Genomic DNA, 24,232 nt, shown 5'->3' with positions numbered 1-24,232 from the left:
GGTATAGTACTCTCAGGAAATGGCATAGTATTGCACTATAAACACATTCTTACCTAAGCACATCTTAGGTCAGCCCAAGCCTAGGCGTGTCTACTCAGAAGTAAGTCCCATTGTCGTCAGTGGGGCTTACTCCCAGGAAAGCGTGAACAGGACTGCAGCCTAAGGCGTGGACGTGCAGCTGCTGCTCTCAGACGACCCTCTTCCCACCGACGTTCTATAAACAACGTGCTGCCTCCTCTTGGTCTGTCAAGGAAGCCGGGGTGCCGTAAAGTGTTTCCCGGACTGTCGCAAACGCTGCTGGGCCTCGCTCTGAGGGCCGGTGCCCTGACTGTCGCAAACCGGCGGGCTGCCGGGAGGGGAGGCGCAGGACGTCCAGCATGGCGGCTCTGCCGGAGGAGCCCGCCGAGGCGGTGACGGTGAAGCCGGACCCCGACGCGGGAGCCCCGCCGCCTCCGCCTCCGCCCCCGCCCCCCGCGCCGCCGCTCCCCCTGCCTCAGTCTCCGGCGGCGGCAGCAGCAGCGGCGGCGGCGGCGGCGCCTCCCCCGCCTCCAGCCGCCGCAGAAGCGGAGCCCTCGGCGGCCGCGGGGGACTCGAAGCCGCCGCCAGCACCCGCCACCGCCGCCGCCCCGGCAGCCTCGCAGCTGCCCAGCGACCGGCAGACGCTGCTGGCCGTGCTGCAGTTCCTGCGGCGCAGCAACCTGCGCGAGTCCGAAGAGATCCTGCGCCGGGAAGCGCGGCTGCTCGCCGACGAGGTCGCTGCCGACCCCGGCCCCGCGACCCCGGCGGCCCACGGCGGGGACGGGCAGGATCCCGCGCAGGCGGCGGGGGAGGCGCTGCTCAGCTCCGTCACCTTCGGCCAGGCCGGCGCCTCCGCCCCCGCCGCGCCCCCCACCGCGCCTCTGGGCGCCCCCGCGAAAGGTGAGGGCGGAGGCCACGCAGCAGTCCCCTTGACTACTCAAGAGTAAGCCCCATTATGGGCAGTGGGACTTGCTCGCAGGAATGTGTGCAGAGGACCGCAGCAGACTTTGTGGGTCTAAATAATACATAGTTCTTATATTCCTGGGGGAACAGTTTACATTATAGAGTAATTATATGCCCCTTGACAACATTCCACAAAACTGTGATGGATAAAACAGTCTTTAAAAACAAGAGTTAATCAGCAGCTGCTTAAAAAAAACAAAAAACACACTACATGTTACGCAAGCATTGTTGATAAGCATATGCATACAGTTTAAAATACTTATACAGTACTGAGGTGTTGAAGATAATGAACTTTGGGACAAAAATAGTGGCATGATATTGTAGCTGAATACAAGACTCCGTAGTCCTTAAAAGAGGTGAGAGGAGTGTACTCAATAGTTGCTTTTTTCTCATCGAAACAATCCTTGCATCTCGTGACAGGGGAATAGTAAATTGTGAAACTTTAATTAAAGGGGCTTACTGAAACATTGGAAATGGCCATAACAACAAAGTTGAAAGATGTTGGCTTTCCCTTTTTCTCCATCATTCTTGCAAACAACTGTCTGTTGCGTTCACTATCTCCCTTACTTCCCCGTGTTTCGTTTTGATTTATTAACTTATAGGCCATTTTAATTAGAAAAGTAGCTTATGATATCCGGGTTCCAGAGAAGCCTGTATGAACATTCAAAACAGTTCTGCACATACAGTGAGGGAGGACTGGATGGGAATATGGGAATCACCTATGGACCTTCATTTCGCCTGATGCATATTTTGCTACCTGCAGAATATACTGGTGGTGGGACAACAGGGTGCTTTTGGAATCTCCTTTGTCCTGGTATTTTGTCTGCAATGTGGGTAAATCATGTCTTGTATAATACTATATATAAAACAGTTTGTGCTCTTTCTTGCTTCTAAGAGTATTTTAGGAAATTAATACTATTCCTGTATTACGATGGGAAACTTGACCCAGAGTTTCTTTGAATGTTCCATTCCTGCACTTGGAAATTTCTTCAGAGGCTTTTTGTCATGAGGAACTTACAATGTTTAGTGTTGAAATACTGAGATACAAAAGTGAAAGTACTGATTTACTTAGCTATGTTAATACTTTGCAGTTGGAGTTCTTGTGGAAGATCAACCTGACGTGAGTGCAGTATTGTCTGCCTATAACCAGCAGGGAGACCCAGCACTCTATGAAGAATACTACAGTGGATTGAAACATTTCATTGAATGTGCTCTGGACTGTCATCGAGCTGAGTTATCACAACTTTTTTATCCTCTCTTTGTACACATGTACTTGGAGCTAGTTTACAATGGACACGAAAATGAAGCAAAGTCCTTCTTTGAAAAGTAATGTATAATTTTATAAACTTAATTGGTATTTGTATTTCCTCTTATATACATTTAGCTACCTAAACAGTTGTGGATGTTCTCATTTAGTTTAAAACAACGTGGTGAAGTTGGAAGCAAAGAAGTCTGTAGCGTTGTCTTTCTGCAATTATATAGGCTTACTTGTTCAAGACAGTCATTTAAGGCAGAAAGAAAACATGTTCAGGTTATATTGAAAAATTATATAGTTTTCTGAACTTTCCTTGGGAAGTGTTATTGTTACCTCCTATAGCTTTGCACAGCACTCTTTTTTCCAGGAATATATCTACAGCGTTATAGGAAATACTACCTTGGGCTTTCAAGATGTTCTGCTGAGAAACACCTAATTTAGTCTTTGGGACATTGTACCCAAGCTATCTTTAAAACCTGTCTAATCTGTTTGTAGGTTTCATGGGGATCAAGAGTGTTACTACCTAGATGACTTGCGAGTACTATCAAGTTTAACTAAAAAGGAACACATGAGAGGGAATGAGACAATGCTGGATTTCCGAACAAGCAAGTTTGTGCTGCGCATATCCCGTGACTCTTACCAGCTCCTGAAGAGACACCTTCAGGAAAAGCAGAACAATCAAATCTGGAATATTGTCCAAGAACATCTCTACATTGATATCTTTGATGGAATGCCTCGCAGTAAACAACAGATTGATGCTATGGTGGGAAGTTTGGCAGGGGAGGCTAAACGGGAGGCTAATAAAGCAAAGGTATGAGGCTGATACTGTTCCGTTTAGTAGGACACAATATTATGGACCATAAAAATTCTTGGCCTCTGTTGTCTCACAGTTGGAATAGCAGTGCATACTTGTTTCTGGTGCCTACTTGCTTGTAGAGAATAACTAGCTAAAATATTTAGCAGGTAGATATGAATTTAGTTCAAATAAAGAAGTAATTTTGTTTAATATATGGATTGAGTGAAACTAGTGGTAGCTTGCTCAGCCCATCTCCATGCATGTTGCTGTGTGTGTGTTTTAATCCTGAACTGTTCCAGACTGGACATTGTTTATGTACAGTAGGTATTCAGCTATTTTAGTGCATGCCTTAAGAATTATATTTCCTGATTCACCTTAACATAACTAGTTGGGTGTGCAGTATTACTTGGTCTATACTAGAAATACAGATTTTAGAGAGAAGGCATTCAGGATGCTTATAGGTTCATTTCCCAGTTAGGATGGAATTTAAGTGAGATGTGTTATATTGGTAGGCATTTTGATACTAAATAATATGAACTGCAATAAAGGAAATAATAATTTAACATTCATATTGAAAATTTTGATTAAAAATTTACATTTACAATTTTTTGTTGACTATATGACTAATTGCAATGTGAAATATTTGTAAATTAGTGTAGTTATGTCAGAGGTGATGCAGGAAAACCTATTTTTAAAAATAATTTAATGATATATTAAATGGTATTAGCTTATTAGTCATGGCTCATTGAGCCATTGCTGTTCCAAAATTCTGTGGCTGAGACCCAATGCCATATGGTTTTCCACACTTGTACCAAGGCACTCGTAATCTCTTCTAATTGTAGCTTCTTGTACTAAATTTGCATGCTACAGAGGAGTCGCCTACTTTTCTCAGCAACTTTTTCGCAGTAGGAAGAGCAACCTAGAAGGTCCTGCTACATGTTCAGAAACTGTCTACTTGGTCCTTTGGACTGCTGTGCACCCAACAGAGAGCTTTGGACTTGTGTTGCGTGAACAGCAACAAAGCATTTTTGAAACTTAGGGGAGCTGCAAAATAAATTCGTGATATCACATGGGGCAAGGGATTCCTTTTTTCTCTGAAAAGCAAAGTCAAAAAGTCTCCATGGTGTAGATGATGGTCATGTATACCAACAGAGGCTCTGTTAGTTATGGTCTTGGCCTTAGGAATTTCTTATATTGAACATCATGTGATATTATGATGGAATATTATTCTTGTCAACACTTGTGACATGTGATTTCCAGTTCTTAGATATATGCTGTTAGTAGAAATTATAGTATAAGTCAGTGTTATTCAAACTGTGTGGCGCGGCTCTTTAGGGAGGTGCCAGAAACTCAAAGGGGAGGGGTGGGATGTCCTCTTGCAGCGATACTGTCACACCCCTGGGCAGAATACGAGCCTGTCTTCTGCCCTTCGTCTGCACTTTTTTTTTAAAGCAGAAGAAACAGGAGTTGCTCTGAGAGGGACTTCAAGAGTGGCTGCTGCAGTCCGCCCTCTTCTCCCTCCACTCCCGCCTTCTGTGTTCACTGCATGTTGTTTTCAAAGCTTGCTCAGCTTGCAGTCTTTAACCCTCGCTGATCCTTGTCTGGTTGGTTCCTAGTTCCCAGCCTGGGAGCACTTCTCATCAAAGTGAAATCTCTCTTTTCAACCCCTCCCTCTTCCACTCCCCCCTTTCAATCTCCAAACCTTCCCGCTTTCCTCCCCCTCCCCAAATAAGATGCTTCCTATTTTACCAGTCACCTGGGGTCTTAAAGTTGTTTCCATGCAGTTGGCAAAGGGGGAGGGGAGAGACAAGCACACACTTTACTTGGCCAGGAGCAGAAAAAGGGTACTGTTTTTAAAGTGATGTATTAATCTTGTTTGACTGAAGAGGAAAGGCTGTATTTTTAAAGTGATGAATCTTGCTATTTGAAGGGAATACTTATCAGCCATTGATGAAGTGATTGCCAGCCCAATCCTAACCACACTTTCCTGGGAGTAAGCCCCATTGACTCTAATGGGACTTACTTCTGAGTAGACATGCATAGGCTTGAGCTGTGCATCTCCTAGTATAGGAGACAAATCAGCTTCCTAACCAAACCCTTATCAGCTTTGATATCTTTTCATGGTCTATTTTTTTTTCCCCAGCAGCTGCTAGAAAAATTTAATTTCATTAAATTAATAAAGGGTTCAATCCTATCCAAGGAGAATGGGAGAAATGACTAGTTGGATTGGGGTCCACAGGGGTGTGTGTGTGTGTGTAATGTTGGTCAGACTGGGTGTTCACAAAGTTCATTTGATAAAACAATTCTATTGGTATGCTTACAAAGTTAAAAAAATGAGTCTTCCTGGACCAGACAAAATCTACCTACTCCAGCATCCTGCCTCCAACAGTGATCAGCAGCTGATCATTTATAAAGCATGTATATTGCTGTGTATTAATAATATATTTTTAAGATTTGCATTAATTAATATGATTAATATAATTAATATAATAAATACAATATTATAATATTATATTTAATATATTTAATATAGTTAATATCTCTGGCCACTTCCTGTTTAATGATGTCACTTCCAGCCGTCAGGAACATGATGGGGAATCATGGCCAACAGCCATGGGGGTCAAGGGAACCACTGGCCGGAAAAGTTTGAGTACCACTGGTATAAGCGTATGGAGTTGTAAGACCATGCAAAATCTATTTTTTAAAATAATTTAATGATATATTAAATGGCATTGGCTTATTAGTTCCATGTTTCACTATAACAGTTCTTATTGAAAGACTCTCCTTTTGCTTGCAGGTCTTTTTTGGCTTACTAAAAGAACCAGAAATTGAGTTGCCTTTGGATGATGAAGATGATGAGGGAGAAAATGAGGAGGGCAAACCAAAGAAGAAAAAGCCAAAAAAAGACAGCATGGGATCAAAAAGTAAAAAGCAAGATCCAAATGCTCCTCCTCAGAATAGGTAAATTGAGAAGACCCTGTTTCAAATATCACATATAATGAAAGCATTCTTGCTTTGACTGAAGTGTATTCTTCATATAGAATCCCTCTTCCTGAGCTGAAGGACTCTGACAAATTGGATAAAATAATGAATATGAAGGAAGCCACTAAACGTGTGCGTCTTGGTCCAGACTGCTTGCCTTCTATCTGTTTCTACACATTTCTTAACGCTTACCAGGTTAGTGTGTGGAACTGGGCAATGGCCCAGATCACAAAATAGCTTTGTACTAAGACTGGTATTGGTGTTTGTCATTGTGGTTGCAGGGAGAATGCAAATCTAAGATACGTGACATTTTTATTTTAAGTATAATCTTCATTAAATGCTTACTGGATATCCACTAGCATAATTCATAATTCTTGAGTTCATAAACCTGTTTACAATCTAAACCTGCATTCTAGCTGATGTGATATCACATGGCAATCTCTTAAATTGGAGAAATGCTGCAGAGAAATTGTAGAAGTTGAAAATGTATGGGGTGACTCATACGTAGTAAGACTGGGGCTGTAAACCTACTTCAAACTAAGTCCTGCTGAAATGAATGGGGCTTACTGCCACATACATGTGGTTAGAATCAGTCTGTTTGGTAATTTGACATAGTTGGCACACTCCATGTCCATGTACTATAATTAAAAAATTTGTTAGTCATTTACTGTAGATGACAATTTATTGGTGAAATTCACATGGTGAAATAGTAGCTTGTCTTCTTCATTCAACCACATATATGACCCTGTTGAACATCTTCTGTTTCTGTCTAGACCAGGAGTGTCCAAAGTTTTTGGCATGAGGGCCACATCAGCTCTCTGTGTTGGGGGCTGGGGAAAAAAAGAATTAATTTACATTTAAAATTTGAATAAATTTACATAAGTTTACATAAATGAATATATTAAAGACGAACTTATATGAATGAATGAAGGACTTGCCATAGCTCAAGGCCTATTAAAGGCTTTGCACAAAGCAAAGCTGGCCTTTCCTTTGCTGCCACTACTGCATCACAGATGTGAAACAGCAAGAAGTGGAGGGAGCTCTCATCCCATAGCTCATGTGAGAGGTCAAACAGTCGCCCTCATGCTGCGAGCAGTTGCGTCGGGCCGGTGCTGGCTCCAACAAATCTCTGGAGGGCCAGAGGCTCATTGGAGACTTGGGGCTTCCTGAGGGCCGCATTGAGAGGCCTTGAGGGCTGCATGTGGCCCCAGGGCCGGGGTTTGGGCACCCCTGGTCTAGACTTAGGTGCACCTGCTTTATTTTTAATTTATTTTAAAAGACTTGTATCCCACCCTTTCCCAAAGGATCCAGAAAGGAACGGAAAAGCATTTGGCATATAGTTAGCTGGTAATCTGGTAATTTTCACTACACAAGCAGTTTTAGTTATGGGTGATTACTGGTAATTTTCCAAGCTGTAATCGTTGAATATCAGAAGCCTGTTGTAATTTCAAGGAGTTCAGTGGAACTTCAGAATTTGTCCTGCCTGCCAGCATAGTAAAGCCTGGAGCCAGTGAACTTTCACAGTATACCTGTTTGTTCATTTAGCTAGGCCTGGAATCTGCAGGCCCACAGCTGTTGTTTTCTGTAATCATTGAGCAATTCCTAGCACAAGTTCTTATTGCTAGAGGTATTTGAAAACAGTGTTATTAATTGTACTCAGAAGTAAGCCCAATGTGTTCAGTAAGACTTACAGCCCTATCCTATCTCCAGTGGCGGCACCAGGTGCATCAGAATGGCGACTGTTGAATACAACACCATCAGGAGTCTCCTTGGAGGAAGGGGACTTTTGTCCCCTTCCCCCGAAGAAAGGCCCAAGTCCCTCAATGGGGCTTCTCAAGTCTCTGTTGGCTATTTTGCTGGTGCAGATGAGAGAAACTCCCATGTTGGGCTGCAAAGCCTAATACAGATGATAGGATCCAGTGAAGCAGGGCTCCGCCACTCCCACCCCCTCCCACCCCAGTTCCTCCCCCCGCCCCAAAACTCCTTACTGCCACCTGCTTTACAGCACATTTACAACACCCAGCACCGGCACTGGAGCTCAGTCCCAGCACTCTGAGCCGTTAGGATTTGGCTCTTAGGCTGTAATCCTATCTTACTCATCAGAAACAAACACCTCTAGTTATAAGCTTTTTTTCTGCCTATGCCTTTTCTGTATACTAGTTGTCATCAAACTCACAGCTGCTGAATTCTGAAAATGCTGTCTCCGTTTGGACCACAGCTTACTGTTCCGCCTCCACGCAGCTCATCTTTTGAGTAGAGCTGAGCACCAGGACACTCTATGCAGTTGCATCTGTTGCCTGGCGTCCCAGAAGGCTGTGCAACAGGACATTCAGGCAGAAGCAATTGCCCAGGGTATCCTGGTGCCCAGGTCTATTCAAAAGATAAGCTGCACAGAGGTGGAACGGTAAGCTCCGCTCATGAATTGGAAGGCTATCCCCAAACCCTGGATCTGACCCCTGGGCCAGGATTTGGAGGAGCCTGCTGTATACCAACAAATCTTACTAAACATGTGGTCTGGATTTCCTGGCAACAGTCCAAACCTGGACCAGTCTCTGAAATTTAAAACACAAGCACAGGTATGTGTAGTGCTTAAAGTGCCCCCCCCCCCAAAAAAAAACAAAAAAAAGTACTAACAAAATGATGTTTTTTGGTTATACAGGGTCTTACAGCAGTGGATGTTACAGATGACTCTAGCATGATTGTAGGAGGCTTTGCTGACTCCACTGTCAGAGTATGGTCTGTGACACCAAAAAAGTTACGTAGTGTGAAATCAGCAGTAGGTAATAATACTTTAATTACTTTACTTACTTTAATAATTAGAACATGAAAGTTACAAGAGGGGTTTATGTGGAGAGAGGCTGTAAAGTACAGCTATTAAAACAGTAGTTCTAAACTAATAAGATGAAATTATTTTTACTACTTTTTTAATAGTTTCAGCATCCATATGTACTTAACTTTTGAGAATACTTGGTTCTGTATAGTATAGGAACCAGTTCAAAGCAAAATTTCTTTGTTTATATGTACCTGGAGCAGAAAAACTGAAGCACTGTATTCTGTTTAGGGAAGAACTTAACACTTCTTAGGGAACATCAATATATTTTACATTCAGATTAGTTCCTGTTCAAAGTATCATGTCCATGTTTAAAAAGAATGAATTAAAATTGGGAGTGTGAAGATGAGAAAATCCAGGAATGGGGCTTGACAGAATATTGAAAGTGGTCGGGCCTGTTAGCCAAGCAGACAGAAGGCCAGTGGAACATTGGCTTTAGTGAGAGACTGTGCTCATTAAGTAGCTAATGTTTAAGAAAGACTTTTGATTTGAATTATATGCAGCAAATTTTGCCTTAGAGACCATGGAATTATTCTAGAAAAAACTTGAATGTACTTGCACTTTGAAGCTGTTACTATAAATATGTATAAATGTGATCTTTCAATATTTCTTCCAGATCTTGGTCTCATAGATAAAGAATCAGATGATGTCTTAGAAAGGATAATGGATGAGAAAACAGCCAGTGAATTGAAGATTTTATATGGTCACAGTGGACCTGTGTATGGTACCAGCTTCAGCCCTGATAGGTAAAATAATTCTTTTGAGGAGGAAAGCAAAAATTAAAAATTAACTTTTAATAGTACAGTATTCTTTAAATAGAACACTAGGTTGTATCTTAAGGATAACAAATGGAAATAAGGTGGCATTTTGTGCTGTTGTGCAGGCATTTGCAGAAGAAATTGTACAATGAGGTGCTGACAATTTATGCATGACATCTTGCACAAGTCTCTGAAACAACAAAAATAGGTCCTTGTGTTGTGCAGGTGCAAAACCAAGGTAGGATTCCATTTGGATTTCTGTGCACAAGAACCTTGTGTTATTACTTAGGGTGCACACACCCACTTACATAAGCAAAAGGATAACATGGGATGTAACCTGGGATGTAACAACTTAACTGTTAACAACTGTAAAAGGTCTTTTTTGGAGAGTTTCAGCTTGAGTCACAACACTGGACAGATTGCTAAACTGAACCTGTGGACTCTGGCATCTATGCTGAACATAGTATCTGAACTTAATGTTTGTATATATGGATGAATTATTTAAAATACTGTATAGCTCTCTATGAAAATCTTGACTTCATTTTGTTAGCACATAATCTAGCTTTCTTAGTTGTTGTGGACCTGTCTATGTAGATTCAAAAGAGGAAATAATATGGGGGGGGGGGGCTGTTCAGCAGGCCCATCTACATGCGTGAAAGAGTTAGTATTCTATACACTGCATAACTAGTTCAAAATCTGTGTATAGAAACATAAACAGAAAACAAAAACTTCCAAGACAGAGAGTGGACACTCTTTAACCACTGAGTAACATGTTATATTGTACAAAGTGATTTATGATTCTGAAAATTGGGGGTTGTATTTTGAAAACTGCTTACTTTTAATGAGTCAGATCTCAGCAAAGTATCATACTTCAATTGGTCAGTGTAGGAAGCTTCTACAGCTCCAGATCTGGTAGATGATCTTAGGCAAGGCGCTATTTTTTTCACCTGCAACTGGAATTAAAACTGGGCTACTTTGGGTAGGCTGTTGTAGGGATTACTGATATAATGTTTGAACAGCACTAGACAGTTGGGGCCCCTTTATCTGCAGATTCACCTCACCGCGAATGCCTGATTCCTAGACCATCCACCCCCCCCCCTTCAGACAAGGTTCTGGTTGCATCTGGGAAGTTTTCTGAGCCTTGGAGAGGCTGTGCACTACCTCGTGCGGCCTTTCCAAGGCTCAGAAAGGTGTCTGGAGTGGTTTTTGGACGACTTCCAGTTTTACTGTAATCAAGGCTTCGGTCATGTTTGGAGCAAATGGGGGCTCTGAAAACCGTGGATTTCATTATCTGTGGTTTTCAGAATCCGCAGGTCGGGGGGGTCTGGGAACGGAACTATGCAGATAAAGAGGCTCCACCTGTATAAGTATTATTGCAAATATTTTGCTCTGAAGTATAGAGTCATAATATTGGAACTTATCTTTCTATGATTTTCCTATTCCCTTTTCATTTTTTTCAGGAACTACTTGCTGTCCTCTTCAGAGGATGGCACTATCAGATTGTGGAGTCTCTTAACCTTTTCTTGTCTTGTGGGGTACAAAGGACACAACTATCCAGTGTGGGACACACAGTTCTCTCCTTATGGATATTACTTTGTATCTGGTGGTCATGACAGAGTGGCTCGGTAAGAATCAGCATGATAAGGTTTACACCTAAATATAATCCTGCAGTTCTCTTTTACTGGCTAATAAACTCTTCAGTATTGATATTCTGGCACAGTGAGCTTCAACCTTTTTCATGCCATGACCCAAATAAATAAATGAGACTAACCCACCAGCAATCCCATCCCCCTCCTGGAACCCAATCCACCCACTCCCTACCTCTCAAGTCTTCCAAATAACCCTGTGAGTTAGCAGCCTGGGCAGGACAGGCCTTAGGAGTTTCAGGGCAAGATAGCAAGAAGAGGTTGTGCAGGACTATATCAAGACCTCAGTTTTGATAAGGAAATGGCAATACCATTACAGGTTGAGACTAATTATTGAGAGAATGGGTTCTCACATGGGTTCTCTCAAGCACTCATGTGGATGGCAAAAAACAGCACTATAGCAAATCAATTTAAAAAACAAAGTTTCTTTGCTCCACTGATTTAAGAACAGCCTTGCTGACCTTTGTGATGTAAGATAAGAGTCATTAAGCAAACAGTCATCAATCAGTCCTCCTCCAAGAGCTTACAAAGAGCTGAGAGCTTACACTCAGCCCCCCCCCTTCACCAATGCAAAACGATCACCTTACTTTCATGGGGAAGGGCCTGGAGAGAGAAGGATTGATGGATTGTCAGCCAGCTGCCCCCTCTCTCTCATTAAGGAGGCTGTTGTTAAAGGACTGTTTGGTTTTTTAAACTGATTTTAAAGGGGTACATTTCCCCCTTCTCCAGGGATCAGCACATTCCTTCTCATTTGCAGGGGCCATTCGTGTTGAGTCAAATCCGTGTATGAAAAATCAGTGTATAAATAGGCTGGACCTGTATTAGATTGGATCCAAGCTCTCTCTTGCACAGGTTTTGATAGGTTGCTTCGACCCTCAAAATGAGGCTTCACTGGGGTCATGACCCGCAGGTTCTGGCACATACTTTCAAATGTTGCATGACACTTAGGGAAATTAATATTTGTTTTGATATAATGTACTTTTTATTGAAAAGGTGTTTAATTGGGAAATTTTGTTTGCCCATGATCACTTTTAGAATTCCTTATAGCTTGGTGAGTTATTCTTCTAACCATTTTCTGTTAACACCTTTTCCAGCTTTAAAACACTTCTGAAACACTGCCTCCTGTATTCTCAAAATGCTACATTATAGGTCTCTGTTACTTGTACTAATTGTTCTTTGTTCTTGTTCAAGCTTATGGGCTACAGATCACTACCAGCCTTTACGGATTTTTGCTGGCCATCTTGCTGATGTCACATCTACGCGTTTTCACCCAAATTCCAACTACATTGCTACAGGCTCAGCAGATAGGACTGTGCGGCTTTGGGATGTCCTGAATGGAAATTGTGTAAGAATCTTCACAGGGCATAAGGTAAATGAATATCAAATTAAAACAAATGACCATTATATTTTGTGTGCAACTAGCATAGCAGATTATTGTAACTTTTTTGACTGCAGTGGTAAAAAAAATAAGAATGGGTCCTAGTGCTTTAAGTTCTTCTTAAATATGATTTCCCCAATAGAATAACAGTAATATTTCTGTAACATTCGTTACTAAGAACACTTTCATTATAACACCTGGTCCTGGAAGTTATTTTTACAGTATTATAAAAAAAGGCTAGGTTGTAATCCATAAAACTAGTCAAACGTTTGGTTTGGAAAACTAAAAGCTTCAGGTTAGCACCACACCAATCAGAGCGGTGTATTTTCTTTAGCGCAGGGTCAGCTAAGGAGAATGGAATAAATTCACATTTAGTACTAACCAGTGTTGAAGTTGTACTCAGACCACAGAACCAAGTCAATAAATAGCTTGAAACAAATGAGTTTTTTGTTTTGTTTTTGCAATGCTGAAATAAGGATAAGCACCCTTAAAGAGGTGGGTTCCAGGCCATACTAGCAACGACTTTGAATACTAATGTCTGTCATACATTTTACTAAGAGTTGAAGACTGACATTTTAACTAGTTGTGACTGCTTACAATAAGTAGACAAGCATTTAGAAACTAGGATTTCATCAAGTAAGATCTATTTTTGCTGTTTCAGGGACCTGTTCATTCATTAGCATTTTCTCCTAATGGAAGATTCTTGGCAACTGGAGCTACAGATGGAAGAGTGCTTCTGTGGGATATAGGTCATGGTTTGATGGTGGGAGAATTGAAAGGACACACAGACACAATCTATGCACTCAAATTCAGTAGAGATGGAGAGATCTTAGCAACAGGTATGTGTTAAATGGAGCATTTGTAATAGGAGGCTCAGTTTTATGTTCTGATTCCCAAGTCAGTTTAAAGGCTTAATCTTCTCTAATGGATAACTAGCACTCTAAAATATTTAATATTTTCTGTGTGCTATCATTGCAGGACTGTTTGATATAGCCTGATAGTTCTGCTTTGAGTGCTACCACTCCCGTGGACCCCCCCCCCCCAACTCACACCTTAACTGCCTCCTCCTGTGCAGACTCTTTAAGCAGGAAATATGGAGCATGCTGGGAAGAATCCCAGTGCCCTATGCATTTGTTAGTTCATTTAAAGAGCCTGTGCAGAAGAAGGGGCAGGTAAGGAGGCTGGCTACATCAGCAGTGGACTGAAGGGGGAGGTGATGGGGTCTGTTCTTTGCCCCTGCCATCTGTTGTGCTGGGCCTGTGACCCATTGGCCTCTGTGCCCCAGAATGCCTGCAAAAGCAACCTGGAAGTAAACCATAAGTTGTGGGTGCAAACTGGAAGTTGCTTCCATTTGTTTCCTTAAGACATTCTGAAGACCACAGAGGCCAATGGAGTGAGTTGTGTGATTGGTGTGATGCAGAAGCAGCTCCCTGAAGCTCCCAGTAAGGCTTTGCAGTGTGACAGAGAGCATCGGGTTGCAACCCACAGTTTTGCAAAGACTGCTCTAGCCTAGAGGAATGGTTTTGGAATGTTTATGCTAAAAACAACTAAATATTTGTTGTAGATTTTAGTACAGCATATGAAACAAATGAACTTGTACAGAAACTGTATTACAGTTATGTGGAACTCTGTTTACCTTTTACCCTCAGGCAGCAAACTGCTAAGCATGTTGCTGACTTAACTGAATACAGTCCACTACATGCTTGCAGAATCCAGGGAATTTTACTAGGATAGCAAGCAGATGATTGTGTTGGATATCTATTTCTTCTATGAAATGATTAATTTTAGAACTGTGAACTAAGGTTTTTCTTTTTTCATTTCTTGTTAGGTTCAATGGATAATACAGTGAAGTTGTGGGATGCTGTGAAAGCCTTTGAGGACTTAGAAACAGATGATTTTACCACAGCTACTGGACATATAAACCTTCCTGAAAGCTGCCAGGATTTGCTGTTGGGTTCATATATGACCAAGTCAACCCCTGTCACACATCTCCATTTTACTCGTAGAAACTTGCTTCTTGCTGCTGGAGCATATGCTCCCCAATGAACCATGAAACTACAAGTCTTGATTGTGCAAGACTTGTAAACATTTTAGTATAACTTAAATTACTGAAGACCAGGAGGAATGATCCTCATGAACTGACTTGTCAACTGGCATATGCGTTCAGCACCACTTCCAGTAACTGCTGTTTTAGCCCCCAATGGCACATGTCAAATTATGTCATTATGGCCTTAAGAGAGGATGATATAGTATGGCATGACTTTTTGTTTTAGAAAAGTATATGGAACTCTCGTCAAGAAAATGGTAACTATTCCTGCTAAACAAATGTTAGTTGCATAAGCAAAGCTTAACATATTTGAAAAACCATTTCCAAGCACTTAGTTCTGCCATTAGTAAATGTTTGACCACTAAACAGAGCTATTTTCATCAACACTTCGTCATAGTTCAGCAGAGTAGAGTTACATATTCTAAGGCACAGAGAAGGTCTAATTATGACTTACACATGGCAGCCACTTGTTCAGAGTGATACAGATGGAACAAATATTTAACCAGGCTAAAATTTGACTGGAGTGGTATTTTAGTTGACAGACTTCACAAATGTGATTTGAAGTTTTTTAGAGTTAATTTCCTTTGACATTCTGGCTATCTGCATTTTTTTCAAGCAAAAACTTGATAAACATGGCAGCCATCCTTATCTGTTGGTCCAGATTTTTGATAAATATTTGGCAGGAAAAAGAATCTGGGAAGGTTTCAATGGTGTCGTGAGTTGCTACCACTCAAATTTTTCAGTATATCAGTGTCTCAGCTATAGGCTATTGAAATCCACCCTAAAACAGATCTATTTAGTTTAAGTCATACTGCCAATTTCTCATTTTGTACAGTTTTATACTTTTGATATTTTATAATAAAAGCTATTCTGTACATGTTCTAGTGTCAGCTTACCTCTGCAAAGTTCAACAGAAGCAATTTTAGAACTCTACAAGAATAATCAAGTCACAGAAACCATGGACTACTTTGAAGCACGTGTAATATGAAAGTTTTCCTTGAAAACTTGGGTATCTGTGTTGGGTATGTATTCAGCTTCTTCAGCCTGCCTGGTGTTTGAAATTATTCAGCATTAGGGCTTCAAACACCTGATGCTGTCATTAGCCATATATATGCCTAACTTAGCTGTCACATACAAAAGCTAAACTCTCCAGCTACCTGACTGTACTGAAATTGGGAAGTACAGTAGTCTTGTACAGAAATACAATTTGATAGCACTCTCTGCATTTAAATCAGGTTAAATCCTTTGCTCCTGTGCCTGAAAGTAAGTCTATGAGTAGGACTTCAGCATCAACATCTGACTACTATTGCAAGGGCTCAGGCAGCACTGTTCTTCCCCTTGCAACAACTCTAATACAGTGTAATTTGTTTCCATACACTGGCCCATGTATGTGAAGCAATAAACAAAAACAAGCATTAACATTTAATATCTGTACTGTGCTTGGCACTGCTCTTCAAATGTATTAGGAATAGTTTGCTCTCCTAGTACAAAATGGATCAGCAATGGCTGTAATGAAAGGCAGTTGTGGAACAGACCGTAGGATTACCTAAGTAAGGATGTACCCTCATCTGTGTGCTCATCTGGTCAAAACACAAGCAATCTATATTGTTTGTGAAATTACTACATCTGTACAGAAAACAAACCCCCATCATTGTTCATGATTTATTGAATTGTACATCAGCTTCTGCTTTCTGCAGCAATACAACTTGGGAGGTCCACTGTTAATGCCACTAACCTGCCAAGAGAATAAAGATTCATTCACTACGTCATACATGCCACATGTTATAGTTTCTTTCCTGACATGGAAGGAATAAAGGGTAGACTAAAGACAGGACTTAGTGTGTTCACAACTGGATGTCACATGAGGTGATATTGAAATAACTATGCCACTCAATGAGGAACTGCAGACCTCAAAGCATATAATTGCACAGTGCAGGGCAAGTATGTATATGAACTATTTGGTGCTACTGAAACTTTTAGCTACTTTCATGAAATGTATATAGAACCACCCAGGAGAGCGTAGCCTGGACTTAAGTGGTATGCATTAGACCAGTGTTTGCCAACATTTGTCCTCTGCTGTACTACTTCACATTGTCCACCTATTCAAAGTACCACCAGAAGTAAATGATGACAACATCATTGCCAGTTACTTCTGGGTTGCAAAGCCAGATGTTACACAAACACCAGTAAGACTCAGAGTGGATGGAGGTCTTTTTCAAGCACAGAAAAGCATTCCTGGTCTCACTGCCGCATGGCAGTTGTCTGGGGTCCCATGAGTACCACCAGACACCACCTAAAGTACCACTGGTTGAGAACCACTACATTAAACTAACTTGCTTCTATAACCTAGTTCCAGCCCACACATCTGCATCTAGTATTCACTAACCAAACAGCACATGACTGTTTCACCACACCATATTTGTCAGGGAAAGAAACAATTTTTCCTCCAAATGCAAGAACAAGTTCTGTGCAACTGTAAGTTTCATTTGCTCACATTCAAGTTCTTTGAAATATCATAATACAAATATTTAAGATCCTAAGTGGTGGTATACATTTGATGAAGATTGCATGTGTACATCAGAGATATACATAGGTATTGGCTCCATGACATCAAAATTAATACAATGGCTGTAGTTCTCTCTTATATTTAAGCCTTCACATGCTAGACCACTAACAGCCCAATCCTATGGGCTGGTGGAACTGTCCAGTACAGTGGTGCCAAAATGGCCACTGCTGTATCCTGTGTGGTCAGGAAAGCTACCAGAGTCTCTTTGGTGTTAGGGAACATCTGAGATGGCATGGAACCAAGGTGGCCCATGTAGGACTCTGGAAGAGGAGATAGCAGAGGCTGCTGCCAAATCCTATCAACTTTGCCCCCCCCCCGGGCTCAATTTGCCCTCTGGTCTGCCCACCCACCTTCTACCTACCCAGAGAAGCCTCCCTGCCACCTGGTGGGGATTCTTATTGTTTGGCAGTCACCCTGCAACCTGCCAGCACAGGCCTCCCCACCAGCAACAATTGCCTTATGGCACTCACACAACGGCAGCTGCTAGTGCAGTGCGTGGGCAGATGGCACTGACCCAGCTTAGGATTCTGATTTTGTAATTCTAATTAAATAAAGTAGGTACTTACTCATTTCTGTGTCACAGCTGGTGTTTGCTTCTTAGGCCTTAGTTTAAAATACAAGAAGATCATTGCAAGACCTGCATATGTGGCTATCACATACTAAAAAGAAAAAACAATATTATGAATAAAATCTAACAATTCAGATGTACACAGAATGCACTATTATCTGAATGCACACTTACATTCCTTCTGCCTGTTATGGTGTAGGAATTGAAGTATTTCTGAAATCCTGTGAATTGGTGTTGTGAGCCAGCATCATGCCCTGCCATCACTACTGGTCCTAAATTACAAAAAATACTTTAGACTTTAAAAAAGATAACATTAAGAAGAACCCCACAGCATCAGGCCAAAGACCCATCTAGTCCAGCTTCCTGCATCTCACAGTGGCCCATCAGATGCCTCAGGGTACACAAGATAACAAGATACCTGCATCCTGTTGCCACTCCCTAGTACAGTACAATATCTTCTGTATTGCTGAAGCAGTTCAACCATTCCACTTATCTACCTTTGAGGAAACTCTACCCACTAGAACAGAGGTTTTCAAACTCTCTTGGAGAGTTTGAGCCGCTCTAAGTTCTTGCGGGGGTGGAGGAGAGGCGGCGGGGGCAGGGGGAAGCAGCTTCTATCGCGTTCCAATTCCGCTTTAGCAGAGGCGGGGCACGATCTCTCTGGTTTCACTTTCAAAGCTGTGGGGAGCCCTGCAGAAGGTCGCGCAGGGCTCCCCGCACCCCTGGGAGGCTGCAGGAGGCTCAGGTATGTGCAGCCAAGCCCCTGCAGCCTCCTGAGCGGCACAATCCTGGGGATAGCACCGCTGCCTCCTCCCTGCCTCCAGGCTGCCCCCGCCCCTTAAGATGTAAGTGGCCAGAGCATTGCGACACCCCAGTTTGAAAAGCCCTGCACTAGAACTATCATTACACAAGGGGATTCTACTGAAAAATGCAGTTCTGTTGACTTTTTGTAGGGCAGTCCCCCATATATTGTACAATATGAACATTCAGAAATTAATGTTCACCTGACCTTAAATATGCTGCTTTTAGAAAATATAATCCTGTAAATAGCCACTTGCCTACTTACCTGCTGTGAATAAAAACAGAGACTAGATAAAGTGGTTATTGTAAAACTGGGAGAAGATAAAAGGGTCAGAGTTGATCACAAATAACTTACACTAATATGCATGTATTAACAGGCTAGAAAAATTATGATTTAATTCCCAATTATATCAGTTCTGCATATGGTGTCAACATCATATGTCTACTTGGCCACAAAGAGAAGTTTAAATTCCTAATATTTTACAGCTACAAAACAGTCTTATGGTAGCCACAATGTAAAATTCTATTTTGCTGCATTGCAAGGCACCTTCTGTGGAGCCAGAGCACCACACTACTACTTCTACAAAGCATTATTGAGTACAGGCCAATTATCTTAAATATGGCACACTGCACACACACCAGAATTCCAGAAAAATGTTTGACCTGGTAGTCAAAGTCACTTTCCTATCTGGTTCCACCTCAATACAGGCTTAACTATCATTTTCAATTTTGCTATGCATAGATTTTAAGTTGAGAAACTCAAGAATTTTTCTTGCCCAGATGAATTACAGCACAATCATACTACATGGAAGTTATCCAGCATTAAACAGAGTTGACAATAACTGCCCTAATACCCAGAAGATCTACAGATTCTCTTTCTGTGCATCTTTGATCCCTTCCCCTGGAAGTCTGGTCTTTGAGGCAACCCCAAATTCTTTTCAAATAGGCCTGCAATCACTGATATGGGTACAAGGTAAGAATTAAATAATTCCATCATTTCAGCAGAGAAAGTTAACAGGGTCTAGTATAACTGCAACTTACCAAATGCTTCTCAGGTTACGTTTATACTGGTAGTTTCTCCTCAACAGGATACAAATACAGAGTGAAGTTGTTCTTGTAAACCTGGAAAATATTAATAATAATATATAATAATAATATACAGTATTTATATACCGCCTTTCTTGGTCTTTATTCAAGACTTTATTCAAGGCGGTTTACACAGGCAGGCTTATTAAATCCACGCAGGGATTTTTACAAATTGAAAGAAGGTTCTCTCTTTCAAGAACCACCACATTCAAGATGTTACACTCCGATCTGGTTTAACATTCTGGCCTCCATCCTCCCACGCTCCGAGCAGATGGAACAGCTCAGCTGCAGCTTGCCAGCTGCTTCAAGGTCGCACGGTGCCGGTGGCCTCGAACTGGCGACCTTGTGGATGTTAATCTTCAGGCAAATGGAGGCTCTACCCTCTAGACCAGACCTCCTGCCCTCTAGACCAGACCTCCTGCCCGAAATATTGAGACATCTCATCCTCTGGCAAACAGAGTATGGCCCAACAAGCAAAACTAAGCATGACAAACTCAGCAGCCACACTCAGACAAACAAGTAAGTAACACAACAGCCCTGATAGATCAGGCAAAAGACCCCTCTAGACCAACTTCCTATTCCCCACAGTGCCTCAAAAGTTACCTATAGATAACCCACAAACAGGAAATAAAGACATTTCTTTCTCCCAACCATGCCCACCTAAATGCAACTGCTATTGAGAGGCACACTGCCTTCAATCCTGGAGATAGAATACAGCCATCATAGCTAGCAATCAGCAACAGACTTGCTCTCAGTGAGTTTGTCCAATCCTTTTTAAAGCCATTTAAGTTGGTGACCATTATTACATCTTGTGGTAGTGAATTCCTATAAATTATGTTCTCTGTGAAATACTCCCTCTATTCCACTCTCAATTGCTCCCTCATCAGTGCCACTGGATGAGCCCCAATTCCAGTATTGGGAGAAAGGGAGAAGCTCTTCTCCCCCCACACCATATACAATTTTAAAAGCTACTTTTATAAGCCCTCAACTGCCTTTTTAAAACTAAAAGTCTTCCAACATCATAGCCTTTCCTCAAATAATCACTCCTCTAGTCTCCTACCATTTTGGTTTTCCTATTCTCTATTTTCCCGCTCCATAATGTTCTTTATGAGATGTGGCAAGTAGAACTGTACATAGTACTCTGGGTATTCACCACAAATTTGTATATGGGTATTATAAGATTAAAGTTTGGTCTTCAGTCTGTATCCTAATGATCCCAGCATGAAATGTGCCTTCCTCAAAGCTATCTCACACTGGATCAGCATTTTTACTGAGCCATCTACCAAGACCAGTTTCTTGGTTAATCACTAACACTTCTGATCTCATTAATATGTACAAAAAATTGGGATGTTTTACCCCAGCATGTATCATTACACATTTCTTGACAGTGAACCACATTTGCTATTCCACTCACCCAGTTTGGAGAGATCCTTTTGGAGCTTTTCACAATCTATTCTATTTTTCTCCAGCTTGAAAACTTTGCTGTCATCTAAAAACTTGGCCACCTTACTGTTTATTCACAACAAGTTAAAAAGCACCAGACCCAGTGTAAATCCTTGGTGGTGGTGGGGAGAATCTCACTATGATATAATCTCAGAATTCTGGAAACAGGAAGCAATTCCATTTTGCATATTACCATTGAGGAAATTAACTAAGTTACAAGTCATGGTAGAGAGCATTTCAATCTCTCCAGTGGCTGCTAAGGCTACATAGAATTCTTAAAATAAAAAATACATAGAACAGAACAGGAATTTAAGTTCCTACTTCCACACCAACATGTGTTGATTGTAGTTAAGCCATTTCTGCCCAGTGTTGCATATACGCAGCAGGGACCAAATGTGTACACCTGTGAGCTGGGCAAAAAAGGGTTAATTACAAAAAAAATTAAGTTACTTTGAACATAAGAAGTGCCTTGCTGGATCAGGTCAAAGGCCCATCTGGTCCAGCTTCCTGTATCTCACAGTGGCCCACCAGATGCCTCCGGGAGCACACAAGACAACAAGAGACTCCTCAATGTTGCCCCCCTCCCTATCTTGCTCTACGCCGATGATGCCGTATTGTTATCTATTTCCAGACCAGGTTTGCGCCATTTACTGACGGAGTTTCGATCATATTGCTCATTAAATGACCTGGTAATAAACATGGAAAAGACCAAAATTTTGGTCTTCTCCAAGTCCTGGGCGCTGGTCTCCTGGAAATTTGGTAACAATTCTTTCCGACAAGTAAAATCCTTCAAGTATCTTGGGATCACTTTCCATCACTGCCTTAGTTGGTCTCTCCATAGGAAATTGGCTATTTCCTCAACAACACTTCACCTTAATGCAATAGCTCGTTTCCACTTCAATAGTGGAAACTAATATATCCCTGCAGCCCTCCAGATATTTCAAGCCAAAATTCTTAGCCAACTCCTGTATGGAGTTCCCATATGGATTGAGGCCACGAATAAAGAACTGGACCAGGTAGCATCCACTTTTTTCAGGCGCATCTTGGGCATGCCTAATTTAATTAGGTTATCGACCATGGACTTGGAACTTGGGATTCATCTCCCTTCCACCATGGCGTGGTCTTTAGCCTTTAAATACTGGTTGCGTCTTCATCTAAATTCCCAGCCTGATTCCCTTCTTTACGATCTCTTAAAAGATTCCTACACCTCTATTTGGTTCAGACACTTCAATGCCAAGCTTCAATCCCTGGACATTACCCCAGAATCACTTGCTGACACTGGTCTCAACCAGGCCCATTCCATCATCAAGACCAGACTTTTTGAAGCCGAAACCCAGCTTCTAACATCAACCCCACTTGTTCCCCCTATTATTTTGGCCTATTTCCATCTCCTCACCATGCTGCCAATTATTTTAGGGATCTGATCAATCCAAGTAAGAGGCGGGCTTTTATGCTCGCCAGACTCAATATTTTTCCCTCTGTAGTTCTCGAGGGAAGATTCCTTAATGTTCCATTTGACAGCAGGACCTGTAAATTCTGTTCCCTGGAACCCGACAAGGTGGTTCATATTTTGTGCCATTGTCCTGCTCTTCGAACACTTCGCGTTACCTTTTTAGATTCAATTCTGTCTGCCCTCTCTGGTTCACCTGATGATTTCTTGCGTTCCCTTTTGGAAGACAACTCTATGGCTACTACTCATTTGGTTGCTGACTATTTGTTAGCCGTTATAAGGAAAATACCTTCACGTGATCCACCAATTTGATTTTTATGTTGTGAACAGAACCTTGTTGTATAGACTGTATTTATTTTTTTATGCCTTCTGTGTTCTATTTAATATCTGTTTTAATACCAATAAAGGTTCTCAAAATCGAAATCAAATCAACAACAAGAGACCTGCATCCTGGTGCCCTCCCTTGCATTTAGCATTCTGGGGTTGCCTACCTCTAAAACCAGGAGATTGCATATACCCATCATGGCTTGGAACCTGGGATGGACTTTTCCTCCCAGGTTCCAATTCCCTTTTAAAGGCATTGTGGCCAAGTGACAAATGGCATCCAGGCCAAATGCCATCACCACATCCTGTGGCAGGGAGTTCCACAGACTAATCACATGCCACATAAAGAAATATTTTCTTTTGTCTGTCTTAACTCTCCCAACACTCAATTTTAGTGGATGTGCCCTGGTTCTGGTGTGGTGTAAGAGGGAAAAGAACCTCCCTCTATCCATCTCCACCCCCACATCCTGTGGCAAGGAGTTCCACAGATCACACGCTGGGCAGAGAAGTCTGTTCTCCTGCCTGTCCCAACTCTCAACCTTGGCGGCAGAGCCCTGGGTCTGGTGCTGTGCGAGGGGGAAAGAGCCTCCCTCTGCCCACTCCCCACTTGGACGCACAGAACTTCTCCACAAAGCGCTCGGAAGACTCCCAGCGAGGGGCGAGCGGCTGCTCCAGGCGGGCGAGTCCTGGAAGTCTTGGTAGGAAGGCAACAGAGACACTGACCCCCGAAGGCGGGCGGGGGGGACACAGCCGCTGCTGACCCGGCAGCTCCTGGCAGCTACTCCCGCGAAGACCCATAAGCCCCTCTGAAGAAGCACCGCGCCTCCCAGCCCTGCAAGTCAACACTCACCGCTCGCTCCCCCCCCACCGCAGGACCATTCAATGCCCTTCGCTTACAAGATGGCGCCGCTCAGCTGCCAACCCTCCCCACTCGCCTCTGATTGGCCGAGCCCGCCAGCAGTCCAGGAAGGCGGGCCTGCCACTCAACGGCATCACCTGATTGGACACCTCATTGGTCGGTCATTGTCTTTTCCTTCCTCTCTATGACAACCCATTGTGCCGCGACCCATTAATTACCCGGATGTCCATAAAAGGACGCTGTCTATTGGCTGTCGGTCTGTCTTAGCCCATAGAGATAAAAAAAAGGCTAGAGTCACCATAGGGTGAAGTTTAGGCGCAAAGTGAAAGTCGCGGTGTGAGTTTCTGTAAATGCTGAACCAGTGTTTCTCAAGCTGTGGGTCGGGACCCACTAGGTGGGTCACAAGCCAATTTCAGGTGGGGCCCATTCATTATTTTAATATTTTTAATTCAATATTTTATT

At 42.3% G+C, this 24,232-nt stretch overlaps 2 protein-coding genes across 5 annotated transcripts; one reads left to right on the top strand and one right to left on the bottom strand.

The window, feature by feature from the left end:
- Positions 1-377: 377 nt before the first annotated feature.
- TAF5 (TATA-box binding protein associated factor 5) lies at positions 378-16,435 on the top strand. Its single transcript, XM_066619045.1, has 11 exons — positions 378-918; positions 2,073-2,307; positions 2,732-3,047; positions 5,830-5,993; positions 6,074-6,209; positions 8,674-8,794; positions 9,461-9,590; positions 11,063-11,227; positions 12,440-12,617; positions 13,288-13,465; positions 14,455-16,435. Exons 1-11 carry the CDS (start codon positions 378-380, stop codon positions 14,670-14,672), a joined length of 2,382 nt encoding a protein of 793 aa, XP_066475142.1. The 3' UTR covers positions 14,673-16,435.
- ATP5MK (ATP synthase membrane subunit k) lies at positions 6,678-23,843 on the bottom strand. 4 transcript variants are annotated; one of them, XM_066619049.1, is made up of 5 exons: positions 23,762-23,843; positions 19,650-19,730; positions 17,982-18,079; positions 17,806-17,898; positions 6,678-6,844 (listed from the first exon to the last, which is right to left on the bottom strand). In XM_066619049.1, exons 3-4 carry the CDS (start codon positions 18,066-18,068, stop codon positions 17,806-17,808), a joined length of 180 nt encoding a protein of 59 aa, XP_066475146.1. In that variant the 5' UTR covers positions 18,069-18,079; positions 19,650-19,730; positions 23,762-23,843; the 3' UTR covers positions 6,678-6,844. The 4 variants fall into 4 exon arrangements, with proteins under 4 accessions (XP_066475146.1, XP_066475143.1, XP_066475144.1 ...); XM_066619046.1 differs by lacking the exon at positions 6,678-6,844 and adding an exon at positions 16,322-16,408; XM_066619047.1 differs by lacking the exons at positions 6,678-6,844; positions 23,762-23,843 and adding exons at positions 16,322-16,408; positions 23,635-23,729.
- Between the last annotated feature and the right edge of the window lie 389 nt (positions 23,844-24,232).

This window comes from Tiliqua scincoides, chromosome 3, assembly GCF_035046505.1.
Source record: "Tiliqua scincoides isolate rTilSci1 chromosome 3, rTilSci1.hap2, whole genome shotgun sequence".
NCBI classification, from domain to species: domain Eukaryota; kingdom Metazoa; phylum Chordata; class Lepidosauria; order Squamata; family Scincidae; genus Tiliqua; species Tiliqua scincoides.
Note: the sequence above shows the minus strand (reverse complement) of the source record. Positions and strands in the feature narration are given on the sequence as shown.

Coding starts and splice junctions, on each gene's coding strand:
- TAF5 (XM_066619045.1), top strand. CDS start 378: ATGGCGGCTCTGCCGGAGGAGCCCGCCGAGGCGGTGACGGTGAAGCCG. Junction 2,308..2,731: donor GCAAAGTCCTTCTTTGAAAA/GTAATGTATAAT, acceptor ATCTGTTTGTAG/GTTTCATGGGGATCAAGAGT. Junction 12,618..13,287: donor GAATCTTCACAGGGCATAAG/GTAAATGAATAT, acceptor TTGCTGTTTCAG/GGACCTGTTCATTCATTAGC.
- ATP5MK (XM_066619049.1), bottom strand. CDS start 18,068: ATGGCAGGGCATGATGCTGGCTCACAACACCAATTCACAGGATTTCAG. Junction 17,899..17,981: donor CCATAACAGGCAGAAGGAAT/GTAAGTGTGCAT, acceptor TTTTCTTTTTAG/TATGTGATAGCCACATATGC.